Raw genomic sequence first — 17,297 nt, 5'->3', positions numbered from 1 at the left:
CAGAGAAGTTACTAATTCCCTTGACAAAACCTAGACTGCGAGGGTTAATTCCCGGAATTTCTCCCAGTTCGCCATGGAACCTATTCCCTAGCCATTTCAGCCAAGGACATAGGCAAATGCTATGCTCGATCGTCTCTACTTCCTCCTCATCTTCACATAACCTGCCATAGTCCTGTACACTACTATCCTACTTACTGAAAAAGGTTCTAACTGAACAGTGTCCAGTTAGAATCCCTATCAGAGCCCATAGACAACATCTGTCTTTGGCCACAGGGACTTCGATATTTTGCAATCCAATCTACTATCTATGACTGGTTAATGATGTCGCGAATTCTTTCGAATAACAATCTATTATAGTGACAAATGGGTGGTTTTACCATCCTTTCCCTGTCATCTATATCAGGGTTCGAAGCTAAACTAGCTAGTTCGTCCGCAACCTCATTACAATGCCCTGGCACCCAATACAATCTAATGACAAACAGTCTCATAATGTCCCTGTTGGTAACCCCAAATAAGCAACTTCTATGTTCTTTGTACTAAAATTATAACTGTCGTTTTTATATTGTCTTATATACATACTTTTGAGTCGTAATTCAGGTCTGAGTTGGGGAACAACTCTCGCGTCATCGCGATTATTTCTTAAACGCGTTCAGGCTTGTGTTTGTTGCCTGGCTTTCGACAGTTTTGCGTCTCGCTCGCACTGGTGTAATGTATTACTTCATATAACTGTTCAAAGTTATATGTTGTCTACATTAACCTCGTGCTTTCGTATTACCTCAAGTGAGGTTATGTTTTATTGGTGGAGACCATAGAATACTCAAACGTTTTTAACTGGTGGAGACCATAAAATACTCACGATATAACCTGGTGGAGACCATAAAATACTCACGATATAACCTGGTGGAGACCATTTAAACTCAAATATATACTGGTGGAGACCATTATACTTTTGATGAAATCAAGTCCGGATGCTCCAACTTCCTATATGAAGGTATAGGTCGGTTGGTGGGGTTTTCTCTGGACAAACGTGTGATAACCTGGCAATATGAGTGCTTGATGCACCGCCATCCTAATCAAAACCCAAAAAAAAAAAATATACATACTTTTATATTGTCATACATACATAGTTTGCCGCTATTACATTTTGTTATGTTTATTGTACATTGTTAAGTTGTCTAGTAAACATCACACAGTCATATACGCGGTAACTATTTTAAATTGATTTGTTATTTGTTTTATTATTAATTATTGTTTTTAAATAAAGGTTAACTTTGGGTTAGAATTAAACTCCATTGTTTCACTTAACCACCTGACAATCATAACAATTGGCGACGAGGATTTTAAACATAAAAAAATTGCAACGACATTGCAATATAAAAAAACACGATCGTTTATTTTTTTGTTGTGAGTGAAATTAATAAACACCATGACTTCTTTGGAACAAGTGGTTGGACAACTCCTAGCGCGTCAACAAGAGGCTATGGAAAAACAGCACCAACTAATGGAAAGACTGATTATTGCTACACAAGGATCAAAGGCAAGTAATATAAGTGGGTCAACAACACGTTCTGCAAGTGTAACTGCCCCAGAAGCCTTGATGGACATTTTATCGAAAAATATACGTGAGTTTACCTACGAACCTGAAGAAAACCAGATTTTCGGCACTTGGTACGAGCGCTATGAAGATGTTTTCCAGGTTGATGCAGATCATCTTGATGATGCTGCAAAAGTGAGGTTATTGTTGAGAAAGGTTAGTAATGGCGTTTTTAACAAATACAAAGACTATTTACTTCCAAAACAACCTCGTGACGTCACATTCCAACAAACAGTGGACATCTTGAAAAAACTTTTTGGGCATCAAATAGTTTCATGATAGTTATTGGTTCTTTAGACGTTAAACGGATTTACATTCAAGTATTCCTTAAACTATGAGATGAATCAATTATCAAAATCTTGTAGCATGAAATATTGACATTAAATATTGAATACTTCACATTTTCAGTCTTGTAGAACCTTTCAGTGTTAAAAAATATTTTACAGCTTATTTTGAGTTTTTTACTGCATATTTTATTATCAGGTTTCCCTGATAACTTATATAGATTTCAACATTCTTATAGTTTATTTTACATGTTTCTATTATTATTTTTGCAAAAAAGTTAATTTTTATAAAAAATAACTCAAAACTGCCATTAAGAACTAAAAGAGTGCGAATAATTGACCACCTAGTTCTTGATAAGAAAAACATCAAATCTATCATGTTTTTTATATTTATTTCAATTTTCTTTCCTTTCTTTTGTGTTTACTTCATTCGCTTCATCATTTTTGACATTTGAATCTGTGTTTTTGGTTTCAGTTTCTGATTCCGAATCATTGCTTTTGTCATCATCGCTCGCTACAACCAATTCTTTGGGATTAGACTGTTTTGTTCTTTTAGCTCGGCCCTTCTTTTTTAAACGTTTCGCCCTCTTTTTTGCGGTTTTTTCTTCAGCTATTCTACGATTTTGTTCGAGTTTTTCTTGATACTCTTCATCTAACAATTCTTGATGACTTTTCGACTGAATCATTTTTTGCCTGGCGTATTCCTTGCGTCGGAGATGACGGTACACATGAAATTCACCGGATCCAGCTCCAGCACTAGAACCCATAACATTCCGCACAAATGTAGGTACACTTTGCATGAAATCTTTTTCCTTTCTATGTTCTGGTATTAGTACTGGTTTATCCTTGATTATAAATTTTTAATTAAACATTTTATCAACATTTTTCGAAAGTCCAAACTTACTGGATTTTTCATTAGCTTCTCCAATTTTAAGCGTTGAAGATCAAGAGCAGATTTTATAATTGGCTTAGGTTTTTTTTCTTCATCGCTGTTTCCTGAGTCATTCTTTGCTTTGGATTTTATTTCGGGTTCTTTTATTAAATTTTTAATAAGAGACATGTTTAAACTATAAAAAAAATCACTGCTTGTTTATTTTGTTTGTTTTTGGAAAAAGGTTAGTGATATAAAATAAGAACATTGTGGAATGAAACTAAAATAGGTGTTATAAATGTAGCGTTTTAATTGACAAACAAAAAAGTACAAATACAAATATTTATCGTCGGCAGAAAAATTTTCAGTTTACTATTTTTGTTAAAGCATTGGGTAACAAAATGCTGATTTTTTCACGACAACTCCCAGATAATTTTATTGAAATAATGCTATATTTTATAAAAACAGTTAAAATTAAATGCAAATTTTGTAAATAAACACTAATTTCACTGAAACTAATGTTAAAAATCAATTTTAATTGCACAAAAAAATGCTATACAAATTTTACAGTAAAATGACGTTTGTTATCAAGACAATGTAGTCAAAACAATCGTTTCCCCATGTCTATATTAGACAAATATTTCTCATGGTACTTGACAAAACGTTGGCAGAAAAATTGTAAGATTTTTGTTTATTGTCATGCATAGGGGTAACAAAATTACATACATTTTGATTTTGTAGCAAACGTTGAACGTGTTTAGTTTGGAAATTGTTAGATTTTTTTAAACTATTGTTAATTTAGTTTTTGAAAAAAACATAAATGTTTATTAAAAAAGTTTGTTCTGTTCAAAATAGGAAACTTGCTGAGAAACTTTTGATGTTGTGAGTGAGAGAAAGAGATGGTTGATGTTTCTTTCTCTCACACACAAAAATCAAAAGTTTCCCAAAAAAAGTTTCATAGTGTGAACCAGGTCTTTCTGAGATATAGAAGATTAAAAAATGTAAGTAATGATATTAAAGCTGCCTACACACTATGAGAGAAGTCGTTAGATTTTTATTTCATACTGCCAAAACAAAATAAAATGAAAATTGGAATGATTATCAAAAAAATAAAACAACGTTATGCTCTTCTCACAGGCGAGTTCTGTGTAACTCCAACACATATGTAAGAAACTTACTCTCTCTCCAAACTTCAAAACTTTGTCGCGAAAATAGAACTTAACAAGAACTGAACTAGAACAAGTAAGAGTGCTATATTCGGCTGTGCCAAATCTTATATACCCTTCACCATAGTGTATTTTAAACATATTAGTTTTATAAATTTTTTCCCAACTACATTAATATTACGTCAAAAGCAAAACAAAATGAACAATAACAACGCTAAACGAAATAAAAAACAAAATACACAGGGCATCTAAACCAACAGACATCTAAACATACATAACGAAAAACACAGAAAAACAAAATAAACAACGCAATAAAACCAACCTACGTCCAAATATACGAACAGAATTCACAAAAACAAAACAAAATACACAACTCAATGACGACAACAGCATCCAAACATACAAAACGAAATACACAGCTGAAAAACCAAATACATCTACACACACGTGTACATCTTTTTCTAATATACAGTGTTGTTGTTGCTTATTTAACAAAGCATGAAATAATATGACATTTTTTGATGAAATTTTCAGAGGTTGCCTCGGATTTTTGCTTATATCTCCGTCATTTACCGACCGATTTTGCTGATTTATCAATAGTGATTTTCTCGAAAGCATGTCTAACAGAATTATTGAAGATTCGGATCTCGCCGATATCTGGGGTCCTCTAAAAACTGATTTCAACAAACACACAGACGGACAGACGGACAGACGGACGGACAAAGCTTAATCAACTCCGCTACCTATAAGGATCCAGAATATATATACTTTATGGGGTCGGAAAATTATATTATAGAAATTACAAACGGAATGACAAACTTATATATTCCCTTCTCACGAAGGTGAAGGGTATAAAAATACAAAGTCTGGTGCAAAAACAAAAGGAAATCTGTAAATATAGTAGAAGAACAAAATGATGAGTTTGAATTCGTTTTAATGTCGATATGGTTCCTGGAAATCAAACATCGTGGATAATAGATTTGGGTGCAAATTGACATATTGCCCATAATAAGGCATTATTATTGCCCATAATAAGGAATTATTTCAAGCTAAATGTAAGGAATATGCAAAATCAAGATTTCTATTCAAATTTACTATCAGTTAGAAAAATTACTAAAAAAAGGATATAATGTAAGTTTTATAAAAAATGAATGTATTTTGAAGAAAAATTTTAAAATTATTTGTAAAGCTACTATTAAAGATGGTTTGTACAACCTTCTGAAAATGTATTTTCTGTTCATAATTGTAATAAAGGTTGTATACATTACTTGCATAGAGTTCTTGGTCATTATAATGAAGATGGAATTAAACGATTATTGAAAGATAAATTAGCAACAGACATAAGGATAACTGAATGCAAAAAGTATAAGGAAACGTGTGAAATTTGTTTACAAGGGAAATTTGCTAGAAATCCATTTCCGAAGGAAAGCTCCTCTAGATCTTCAAATTGTTCCGTATATTTCGTAACATTTATCGATGATTAGATCAGGTATTGTACAGCATACCTTTGTATGCTTGACCTTTGAGTTCAACTCAAAGGTCGGAGTTCACTCAGGTTCGGAGTTCACAAATAAAGTTCACTCGGGTTCTTCTTTCCTGTAAAAGACGTCCCATTTTTCCACGGCCAGATCAGCATTTTGACCACCAAGAATTTACAGTAAACGTTCATTAGCCAGTTTACTGTCCCATCCTTTTATGTAGACAGTGTACTTTAAGAGCACAATAAGCTCGTTCTTATTTGCCAGAGGAGGTATACTCTCCACGAAATTCTTAAGAGTTGGGGAGATACCAACCTCATCAATATCACGGCCATGTTGAACTCGCATCTCACGCATAGCATAGATTGTTCCGGTGTCTTCTTTTGATAACTTTGGCGTAAGATAGCGGCTCTTTTCCCTTTTCTCTGTCTAGCATCGCCTTTCTCGTTTTTCGGGGCTTTTTTGAGATACCCTTACCTTCGAGGTTGAGAGAGAGTCCGATTTTTCCTTTGGAGTGTCGTGAGATTGACTAACTATTACATCCAAGTACTTGTCCGCTACGGACACCACCTCCGTAGTAGTTTTTGCTCACGATTGCAAGATGACGACGACATGTGACTCGCGAGTAAATCAATACTTGCCGCCGGTACTGCGTTATTTAGGCCCAGCACCGTAACTTTTATCTTTTTATTTTCCATGTTTGTTTTTTTCAAGTTTTTGATCCGCAGGGAATATAATATTCCCAGGTAATAGACAATCTGGATGGGTTTTCACCATTCCCTATCCGCCATTCGAGAACGCACTCAATAGGAAAAACTGGAAAACTCCCCCGAATTTTTTGGCATGTACATTTTTTCACATAAGTATCTACTTTTGTTGTTTTATACCCTACACCACTTTAGTGGGGAGGGTATATTGGGTTTGTGCTGATGTTTGTAACATAGAAAAATTTACCAATCGGCTTAGAATCATTTTCTGAGTCGATTAAGCTATGTCCGTCCGTCTGGCTGGTTGTCCATGTAAACCTTGTGCGCAAGGTACAGGCCGCAATTTTGAAGATAATTAGATGAAATTTGGCACACGTTGAAAATGGTTAAAATCGTTATTTCGACTAGCCCCCATACAACCGTACCCCCCAAATAGGGCCTTTTGGCTTATAATTAATTTAAATGATCTATTATGTTAACAAAAGTCGACAAAACTTAGTTTTATAGAACTTTAAATGACACTACCGATTTTTGTAATGATCGGGCTTCATTTGACTCTATCCCCCATACAAACTCCCCTTCAGAAAATGACTTAAAGGTCAAAATTCACTTACAAACACTAATAACATTTTTAAATTCTACATAAATAATATTAAAGAAGACTTAACTCCCCCTACCAACATTTTTAAGGATAGGGCCATATTTTGCCCTACTCCCCTTTGAGGCCTCTGTAAAAAATTCTTTTTTTGTCAAAATAAAAGTAAAAATACTCCGAAATAAAGTTAAAAAAACAAACCAAATGCTTTATTTTTTAAATAATCCCCCTTTTTAACATACATACTGACAGGTGTAGGGTATCATATAGTCGGCTACGCCCGACTATACATTCATAATTGTTGTAGAATTGCCTTCACGCTGTAAATTCATACTGGTAATTCAGTTTGTTATTGGCGGTTAATTGACAAAAGAGAGCGTGAATGACAAAAAATTGTATAATCATGCCTAGTGATTTAACAGTGTGTTATGATTTGCTTTGTTTTCTTAAACTTATTTAGTAATAATTGTATTATTTTAGTGAAATAAACAACCAACTACAAATATCAACTTTATTGTAAACTAAAGTATATCTGGATCAGAGCCTTGCTTATTTCTTCTGCAGCCAAGTATTTGTGTTATAAACGGAGTTAGAAAATCAACCCATCTTTTTTGATGACGGTAAAAAATATTTTCTTGTGGAGACTTTGTATGGGTGCTATGACCATTTCTATATACAAAAGTAATTTTGGAGTTATTTTAAACTTTGATTAATAACTGCTCCCGATGCGAACCGATTTTGCTTATTTTCAATACCAAACTGCCAAGGAAAATAATAAATCTCTTTTTTAGAGTATAAAAACAATTATTATTTATTGAATATCATATCAAATACAGAGGCAATAACAAACATTTTTATGGTCGGTTTTATTGAATTTAGTAGAGCAAATCGACATCTTATGTTTTATCCATACAAAATGCCACTCTTGATTAGTAATAATGTCTGCTTAAAAGAATTTCGAGAAAATAATTATAAAACACAAACAATACACAAATTGCTGTGTTTCCTCACGAAATACTGATTCAACCTATCAGAACCAGCAATATTGGTCTATAAATATCAAATTTATGATTTAAATTACAAAAAAACCTTGATTGTCCCTATGTATATACAGTGTCGGACAAAACTAAAGCACGAACTTTTACTTGTTAGAAGAAAGCTCTGTAAAATTAAAATACTTGGTTATTTTGTAATTAAAATGATTAGTTCAGTAGAAATTATAGAAGCAATGAAACAGAATGTTCTTTTAAATGAAAATACATTATTTTTGATCAAATTATATAAATTACCATAAAACTGAAGCATAGCTATGAATATATATAATTATAGCGACAATATTACACCTTCCGTGTTAATAATTTGTCATTCCGTTTGTAATTTCTATAATATAATTTTCCGACCCTATAATGTATATATATTCTGGATACTTATAGATAGCGGAGTCGATTAAGCCATGTCCGTCTGTCTGTCTGTTGAAATCAATTTACTGAAGACTCCAGATATCTTCGAGATCCAAATCTTCAATAATTCTGTCAGATATGCTTTCGAGAAGTTTCCAATTGAAAATCAGCAAAATCGGTCCATAAATAACTAAGATATGGGTAAAAATCTGAGACTACATCCGAAAATTTCCTCAACAAATTATAAATAAAAGCATAAAAACAACAACAAGGTGATAAATCAGTAATATGTTGGTAATACAGCTCATATTTGTTTGAGGGTGGTAATACAGTTTGACAGAAATTTTTTCTAACAAGTAAAAGTTCGTACTTTAATTTTGTCCGATACTGTATATGTGTTTGAGATTTATCTAGAAATATAAAATCGTTTTAACCATATTAATAGAATATGTATACTATTGTGACGATAATATTAAAATATTGACAATTTTATAAATCCCGTTTTGTTGTTTGGATCCCGGTTTTCATTAAATAATTTCGAACACGTTGAATACTTAACAGGCTTACAGCCGATTTTAAGCCGCCGCTGAACATTTTAAGCGCCTTGCTACACATCTAATTGGTTTGCACAAACTGTCATTTTTTTATTGTGTTAGTAGAAAAACTCACACAAAGAATTAAATAAAAATCGGAGTCGCCTGCTCACCGCATGAGAACGCATAATAAGATTTAATTTAAGTGAAATTTAATAATTTTTAGTGAAAAGCGTGTTAATTATTTGATTCCAATTAAAAAACTTTAAAAAAGTCCTTGTAGACCAATTTGCTTTGCAAAAATAAACGAATTCAAAAGATTTTGTACGATATAAGATTATTTGGTGAAGCAGAAAAGTACTCACGATAGAAGTTGTGTAACACCAAGTTATTTAAATACAACAAATATATTTAGTTCAAACATTGATTGAAAATCAAATAGAATGGCGTTGGAAAATGATAAGAATGCAACCAAATCCGATAATATTGGATCAAGTGATGTAGATAAAAAATCAATGAACGGAAAAAACACTGGACTTAAGGGAGACACAAACGCATCAAAGAAGAAGGGTTCGTATAGTTAAATATATTAATTCATTAAAACAGGCTGTCATCCCCAGTCTATCATCCGACAGACAAAAATGCACTTCACCCCCTACGTCATTGATTGTTATCATGACATGGGTAACATAAGAATTAGTATTTGCTCTTCCAAGATACTTAAAAAATCGAAATGATAGTGAAGACCAAGATTTGGTATTTGGAAAATAATCACATAACAGCAATTACGTAATTTTCTTTAAATTTTTGTTGCTGCCTCGTGTATTGTAATAGTAATCAAATATGAATGGTTTTTCTAAGGAATATAGTTTTTATTTTATGAATTTGTGCTGTTGATTATTATTTTGTTGCATTTTTAAGTTTTTATTTTTTAATCAAATGCCAATCTTCCTTCGCCGGCTATATACTGTAAGCGGTATACAATACAAACTTGTATAGCTATGTATGTATAAATATGTTAGTTTAACCTACAATAAGCACGTGCTTAGTTTTGATTTACAAAGGGGGTGTAAATGCTGTATGATGATGCCCAAATGCATGTAAAACATGCATTTATAATCATGTTTTTTTCTCCAACTATTGTAATTATGAATGCAAAGAGATCCAAGCAAGTCATTTATATTTTTTCTTATTTATTTTTTTCATTGACAATAGATATATTTTTTTAATAGGAACATATTTCAATTAATTAAAATTTTTTAATTATTTATTTATAATTTAAATTTAAAGTATATTAAATCTGTAAATACTATATCTATTTTTATATGTATATCTTGACCCCATGATTACCATACAATTGATCTTTCAATTATTTTGTGAAATTTTAAAAAAAGTTAATGAAAATGAGGGTGAGTGTTTATTATATTACACATATTTCGTTTAAGAAACTTAAGATTTTTGTCTTATCGTGACAAAATTTAAGAATGTGCCTTAGGTCTAACACAAAACTAGGCCGTATTGCTTTATAGCAGACAGCTGTATAGTGATAACGAAAATTAGTTTGAAACATATATTCAACATGTTTAATATTTTAGTACTTTAAACTATTTTAATATATTTTCATGTAGGTACAACATTTGTTAATAAAGTTGAAATTTCGACCAATTTTAATTAATTTTTTAATGTATTGTAATTAATTAGAAACCACAATACGAACTAGACAATAGTGATCTATATTTTGAAACTTTTTAGTGTTTGTCTGATTGTACGTTATTTGGCTATTTGATAAAACTTAAAATTCTTTATAGCTCCATGTAACATTTCTTTAAAAAACAATAAGATTCAACTGAACTGTTGTATTTCAACATGGCTTATTCCAAAACTATTGACCTCGTCCGTATATTATTATCGTTATTGAGAAAAACGAATGAGATGGTTTACACAAACTTTTCTCATAATTTATGTGATCGATTTTTAGGCTTTATTTCGATATATGTATGATAATTTAGGGCCATACTTGGAAAGTTTACAAAGATTCTTATATTGACTGAAATTAATACACCTAATAAACACCGCCACCTTAATTTAATATGATTAAAGCTCATAAACTACTAAGAGCGAGTTTTTGAGTTGGCCATCAAATGCCAATAATCGATAAGTTAATCTGAAAATAATTTGATTCCTATGTTATTCCACATTGATGTTTTTGAGTACAAGATTAAACTTCGCAGTATTGCCATACAAAACAGAAAACGTCACTGTTTATTATCAAAACAATACATGTTTTTTTTTTTTTTAAGAAGAAGACAATTGTAAATGTAATATGAACATTAATAAAAACTTTAATTTAAAACCAAAAAAATATACCTATTAGTAAATTAATAATTTTAATGTTTATATTAGTATAGATTGCATTTTTTTGCATTAGCTGTTTACACATCCTTTGGGCGCTTAAACTAGCTAACAAAATTAACTAATTAATGGCAGGTTTTTCAGATAAAGATAATCTACCTTCATTGTTTAAACGTAGTTGGCATTACTAACAAAGTTACCTGATCATAGATCCATAACTAAAAAGCACAATCAACGGTTAAAGTCCACCTAAGTTTGTTCCTAGTTTAATCTAACAGCAAGTTAAGCCTAGTTTAACTGAGTATTAAAAACCCGCCCTAAGTACTCAAAAACAACTTTGGAGGATTAATTTTATTTTAATCCCTAATCTTTCACTTAAAGATTGGCCCTAATAAAATAAAAACAAAATTTTGATTACATTTGTTTACAACCATTTACATATACTATTTTCATCAAAAAGTATTAATGAAATTATAAGGATTTTAAATGTCCAAAGTCTTGTATACATACAAAAATTTTAAAATGTTATAATTTTTAATTTATTCTTTATTGCTTAATTATAGGTAAAAATGGCAAGAACGAAAATAAATCTGACGTAGTAGCTAATGGACACGATGATGACATTAAGAATTCAAAAACTAATGGTGCGGTAGATTCTAATGCAAATGATATGGAATCGGTGAGCGGCGATGATAAGAAGAATGAAGAAGGCGTTGATATGAAAAAAGACACCACTAAATCGGAAGCTGGTGATGGTGGTGAAGAAAATTACGATGAGGACTTAGATTTAGATGCTTTACACGACAGTGGTATAACTGTACACATTCAAAGTCCTGGTGCTGAATTGCTATCTGTACAATTGTCCAGTATGGAACTTGTGCAAGAAATTCACCAACTATTAATGGATCGTGAAGATACTTGTCATCGTACTTGTTTCTCATTACAATTAGATGGTGTTACCTTAGATAATTTCGCTGAACTAAAGACTATTGAGGGTCTTAAAAACGGATCAGTTATCAAAGTTGTTGAGGAACCTTATACTATGAGGGAAGCGCGAATTCATGTCCGTCATGTTCGTGATTTATTGAAGAGCATGGACCCCGCTGATGCCTACAATGGCGTTGAATGCAATTCTTTAACATTTTTACACACAATTACGCAGGGTGATTTATTAGAAAAGAAGAAATCTCGCCCAGATTCTGTTGACTGTACACCAGCTGAATATATAATGCCAGGTGTTAAGGAGGCTCCTTTAACACCACTACAGCCTGGTGTTAATAAGAATTCCAAGGGACCTCAAGCTCTGAAGGTCCTTACTACCTCCGCCTGGAATCCTCCACCTGGTCCCCGGAAGTTACATGGCGATCTTATGTATTTGTATGTTGTTACTATGGAGGATAAACGTTTCCATATTTCTGCATGTCCCAAAGGATTTTACATTAATCAATCCACAGATGATGTATTTAATCCAAAACCAGACAATCCTAGTCATCTTAGTCACTCGCTGATTGATTTGCTGTCTCAAATTTCACCTTCTTTCAAACGCGCCTTCCAGCAAATGCAGAAGAAACGCACCTTGCGTCACGCATTTGAACGTGTTGCCACTCCTTACCAAGTCTATCAATGGACTGCTCCTCAATTGGAACATACAATTGATGCAATTCGTGCTGAGGATGCCTTCTCATCGAAATTGGGGTAAGTTCTAACAAAAAAAAAAAAAACTCATTCATTTTACCTATTTAAATATTCACTTTTTTGGACACAGCTACGAAGAACACATTCCCGGTCAGACTCGTGATTGGAATGAAGAACTACAAACAACACGGGAACTACCCAGAAAAACTTTGCCAGAACGTTTATTACGTGAAAGAGCGATTTTCAAAGTTCACGGTGACTTTGTCATTGCAGCCACAAGAGGAGCTATGGCAGTAATCGATGGTAATGTTTTAGCCATTAATCCTGGAGAGGATCCAAAGATGCAAATGTTTATTTGGAATAACATATTCTTTTCGCTTGGATTTGATGTGCGTGATCATTACAAGGAGTTGGGAGGAGATGTCGCTGCTTTTGTTGCACCACGTAACGATTTGCATGGTGTACGTGTTTACAGTGCGGTCGACATTGAGGGACTGTATACTTTAGGGACAGTAGTAGTTGATTATCGTGGTTATCGCGTTACAGCTCAATCTATAATTCCTGGTATTCTGGAACGCGAGCAAGAGCAATCTGTTGTGTACGGAAGTATTGATTTTGGCAAAACCGTATTGTCTCATCCTAAATATTTAGAATTACTGCGCAAGGCTGGTAAACATTTAAAAATTTTACCACACTCCGTTATTAATGAACGTGATGAACCAGTCGAGTTGTGCTCCTCGGTTGAGTGTAAGGGTATAATAGGCAATGATGGCCGTCATTACATTTTGGATTTGTTGCGCACCTTCCCACCAGATGTCAATTTCTTAAAGCTCGACATTGAACTCAGCCCTGAATTGAAAGCAATGGGCTTCCCAATTGAACATAAGCACAAGTTGTCGTGCTTACGACAGGAACTATTGGAGGCTTTCATTGAGGACCGTTATGTTAGTTTCATTCGAAATGCAGCTCAACATTTGCAGCAGCTGAATGCCAATAAGAAATCCGATGAAAACAATGCTGCAGCAGCAATTACAGAAAAGGGCGAAGAAGAGACAAAGGAACCCTCAAAGGATGAGGGTGAGAATAAAAAATCTGAAGACGATAAAAAGACTTCTGATGCTCTCGAACATGCGTTTGATGCCATCAAGGATGCACAAACAAACGTTGCTACAGCAGATGAAAAACAGGCTGCAGAAGTTGTTAAACGTGCTTGTGCTGCTGTTGGATCCCTTAAAGAAAAGGAGTTTGACTTCCGTTTCAATCCCGATGTATTCTCTCCCGGCATACGTCACGTTGATGATCCCAATGGACCAAATTCGCTAGCTAAACAGAAGAAACTGGTACAAGAAGCTGCAGAGTTTTTGGTTTTAAAACAAATTCCTGGTTTTATAAAGGAACATATGAATCACACATCGCCACCTATGGATGGCACTAGCATTACTGAAATTTTACACAGCCATGGCATCAATGTTCGCTATTTGGGCAAGGTCATTACTATGCTCGCCCAAGTTCCCCGCATGGATTATTTGCACAGGATAACAGTGTTGGAATTGATTGTACGTGCAACAAAACATATTTACTACGCCTATATGCAAAATACGGATGCCATGCATTTATCTGCTGCCATTAGCCACTTTTTGAATTGTTTCCTTTCGTCGGGCCCTGTCAATGCTAATACTTCATCCGATGAGTTGCAAAAGGCCAATAACAACAACAATAAGCGCGGCAAGAACAAGAATAAGAATGGTGGTAAAAATAATCAGAAAAATGGTGCACAAGTAGGAAATGAAAACAACGACTGGGCTCTTATGACACCAAAGTCTTTGTGGCAACAGATTAAGAAGGAATCTAAATCATATTGGGATTATGAGTTAGGGTGCGATTCAATTGAGAGTGCCGTCGAAAAGTTCGGATTCCAACGTGTGAGCATTTTACGTGCCTTTTGTCTAAAAGTTGGCATTCAGATCTTGCTGCGTGAATACAACTTTGAATCGCGTAACAAGCCTACCTTCGGTGAGGAAGATATTCTAAATGTCTTCCCGATCGTTAAGCACATTAGTCCGCGGGCTTCGGACGCATATAACTTCTATACTACTGGTCAATCTAAGATTCAGCAGGGCTTATTCAAGGAAGGCTACGAACTTATAAGTGAAGCCTTGAATTTGTTGAACAATGTTTTTGGCGCTATGCACTTTGAAAATGGCTCTTGTCTCAGAATGTTGGCACGTCTCAGCTATTTGCTTGGCGATGCACAGGAAGCCTTGGCCATTCAACAGCGTGCGGTAATTATGAGCGAACGGGTCAATGGTATCGATCATCCATGCACTATTTTAGAATATGTGAGTATAATGTTTTGAGAGTCGTTTGTGTCATGTATTAATTTGTTTTCCTTTATCCCTAGACTCATCTATCACTTTACTGTTTCGCAAATGGACAAATCAGTACATCTTTGAAGTTGTTGTATCGCGCAAGATACTTAATGGTGCTCATTTGTGGGGAAGATCATCCTGAAGTGGCTTTGATTGATGTAAGTAATGAAATAGAAAGAAAAACAAACGCCAATCTTAATTAAAATTTTCTTTTTATTTTAGAGTAACATCAGTTTAATTTTACACGCTGTTGGTGAATATGAATTGTCCCTTCGTTTTATTGAACATGCATTGAAATTGAATTTGAAATACTTTGGCAACAAATCAATGAATGTTGCAGTGAGTTATCATTTAGTAGCACGAACCCAATCCTGCATGGGAGACTTCCGCTCTGCTTTAAACAATGAAAAAGAAACCTATTCCATCTACAAATCCCAAGTAAGTCTTTTCTTTAAATTTACTTTATTTGATTGAATTTATTACATACTTCTTTATATGTACATTTGCTTGTGTAGTTGGGTGAAACTCATGAAAAGACCCGCGAATCTGCCGAGTGCCTTCGTTTGCTTACCCAACAAGCTGTTCTCTTGCAACGTAAAATGAACGACATTTATTCGAATGGAAAACTAACAACTGGATTGCCTCCCATTCACATTCAACCACCTACAATGGGTTCTGTATTAGATATGCTGAATACAATAAACGGTATTCTATTTGTCCAAATCAGGTAATTAAACAATTGCAACTCTGGCTAGAATTGAATCAAATTTTAATGAAAATCTTTCTACTTATTCTTGTTTTCATAGTCAAAAAGATATTGCCAAAGTTAAAACTGAAATTGAAAAGCATTTGAAAACTACAAATGAAGTAAACGAAACAACAGAAACACTTAAAAAACTGGCCATTAACAATAGTACGGATGAGACTGAAGTAGCTAAATCAGAGCAACAGACCAATGGCAACGAACCTTCATCCAGCAGCTGCAATGGAAACAACGCTACTACAACAAGTTGAATTCAATCTTTAAATCCAAAAAACACCAACTAATCATTTAACAAAATATCTGAAAAACACTAATTATGTAGAAATAATCGGCAATTGGATTAAACGAGAGGAAGCAGCAGCTTTGTGTGTGATTGTGATCGCATACAAACACAAAAAAATTAAGTACCATTGTTAGACAACTTCATTATGTTTTTTGTTATCATCATCGCCATTTTATTTGATACAGTTTTCATTTTCTATTTCTTTATATGGAAAACTACAATTAAAAATAATAAGAGCTTATTGCTCTTACTTACTATGTTATAGATCCCTATTTAAAAGTTATTAACTTTTGAATATAATCATCTTGTTTTCATTTTTATATTATTATAATTATAATCACTGTTATTTTTAGCTTTTTTTTTAGATTTAATATTGAAAACATCGCAATTTGTTGAACAAAATTAAATTAAACAATAAATAGAATAAACTGAACACATTAATATTTAATAAAACATAGAAAAGAGAGTATAATGTTGTTCGCGTACTTCTATGTTTAAGGTATTTCAAAATTTTTTATACTTTGAAATTAAAAAAAAAATAAATAAAAATAGAAATTAGTTTATTATTACTATCCAATGAAATAAACACTTACACACATTTATATTTGTATGTAGTTTTTGATAAAAATAAATCGACATATACATATTTTTATTGGTTTTATTTACATTTTCTTGTAATTTTTACAAATTGTCAGAAAGAAACAAATATTTCTTATTGATATAGCGTGAGAAACAAAATTCTTAGAAATCTCCCAAAAGAATATTGTACATATTTCGAAGATTTCATGCATATAAATGACCTATGTATGGAAAAATAAATGTCATTAGTTCTGTACTAGTAGTATTCCTTTAAAATTTGTTACGTTACACTAATGGAAAATAAGTTTGAGTTAATTATGCTTTTAATTTTCCGTAAACATAATTATTATTAACAAATATAAATCATACATACATATATGCATAAAAATACAAAACAATAAAATTAAAAAAATAAAAAATTATCTGTGTTTTTTTAAAGCTATATCTGAAACTATAACTATATCGAATAAGTCGATAATAATAAAAGGAGTGATCAAATTTTTCTGTGGTTAGTCCGCAGAAAAAGGCCCAGATAGACCTCATGGGCCTCTGTTACTTATAAACTTTTACTCGGGTTTCAATGAATTTTCACAAGTATGTACAAGTTTTTACGATAGATTGAAGTCCGCTTCCAAAAAAATGTACTATACATATGTACATACGTGGAATCGAGTATTAAAAAAGGTTA

The 17,297-nt window shown here is 32.9% G+C and overlaps 2 protein-coding genes across 2 annotated transcripts; one reads left to right on the top strand and one right to left on the bottom strand.

The window, feature by feature from the left end:
* Positions 1–2,251: 2,251 nt before the first annotated feature.
* LOC111681512 (PRKR-interacting protein 1 homolog) lies at positions 2,252–3,014 on the bottom strand. The gene is made up of 2 exons (XM_023443311.2): positions 2,783–3,014; positions 2,252–2,723 (listed from the first exon to the last, which is right to left on the bottom strand). Exons 1-2 carry the CDS (start codon positions 2,936–2,938, stop codon positions 2,274–2,276), a joined length of 606 nt encoding a protein of 201 aa, XP_023299079.2. The 5' UTR covers positions 2,939–3,014; the 3' UTR covers positions 2,252–2,273.
* Positions 3,015–8,757: 5,743 nt separating this feature from the next.
* Positions 8,758–16,676, top strand: LOC111681510 (protein clueless). The gene is made up of 7 exons (XM_023443309.2): positions 8,758–9,198; positions 11,544–12,675; positions 12,746–14,954; positions 15,017–15,142; positions 15,207–15,422; positions 15,500–15,711; positions 15,791–16,676. The coding sequence occupies exons 1-7, from the start codon at positions 9,072–9,074 to the stop codon at positions 15,996–15,998; spliced, it is 4,230 nt and encodes a 1,409-aa protein (XP_023299077.1). The 5' UTR covers positions 8,758–9,071; the 3' UTR covers positions 15,999–16,676.
* The last annotated feature ends 621 nt before the right edge of the window (positions 16,677–17,297 follow it).

This window comes from Lucilia cuprina, chromosome 6, assembly GCF_022045245.1.
Source record: "Lucilia cuprina isolate Lc7/37 chromosome 6, ASM2204524v1, whole genome shotgun sequence".
Taxonomy (NCBI): Eukaryota; Metazoa; Arthropoda; class Insecta; order Diptera; family Calliphoridae; genus Lucilia; species Lucilia cuprina.
The sequence above is the reverse complement of the archived record's forward strand: the minus strand, read 5'-3'. Positions and strand labels throughout refer to the sequence as shown.

Coding starts and splice junctions, on each gene's coding strand:
- LOC111681510 (XM_023443309.2), top strand. CDS start 9,072: ATGGCGTTGGAAAATGATAAGAATGCAACCAAATCCGATAATATTGGA. Junction 9,199..11,543: donor AAACGCATCAAAGAAGAAGG/GTTCGTATAGTT, acceptor GCTTAATTATAG/GTAAAAATGGCAAGAACGAA. Junction 14,955..15,016: donor CATGCACTATTTTAGAATAT/GTGAGTATAATG, acceptor CTTTATCCCTAG/ACTCATCTATCACTTTACTG.
- LOC111681512 (XM_023443311.2), bottom strand. CDS start 2,938: ATGTCTCTTATTAAAAATTTAATAAAAGAACCCGAAATAAAATCCAAA. Junction 2,724..2,782: donor AGAAGCTAATGAAAAATCCA/GTAAGTTTGGAC, acceptor TTTATAATCAAG/GATAAACCAGTACTAATACC.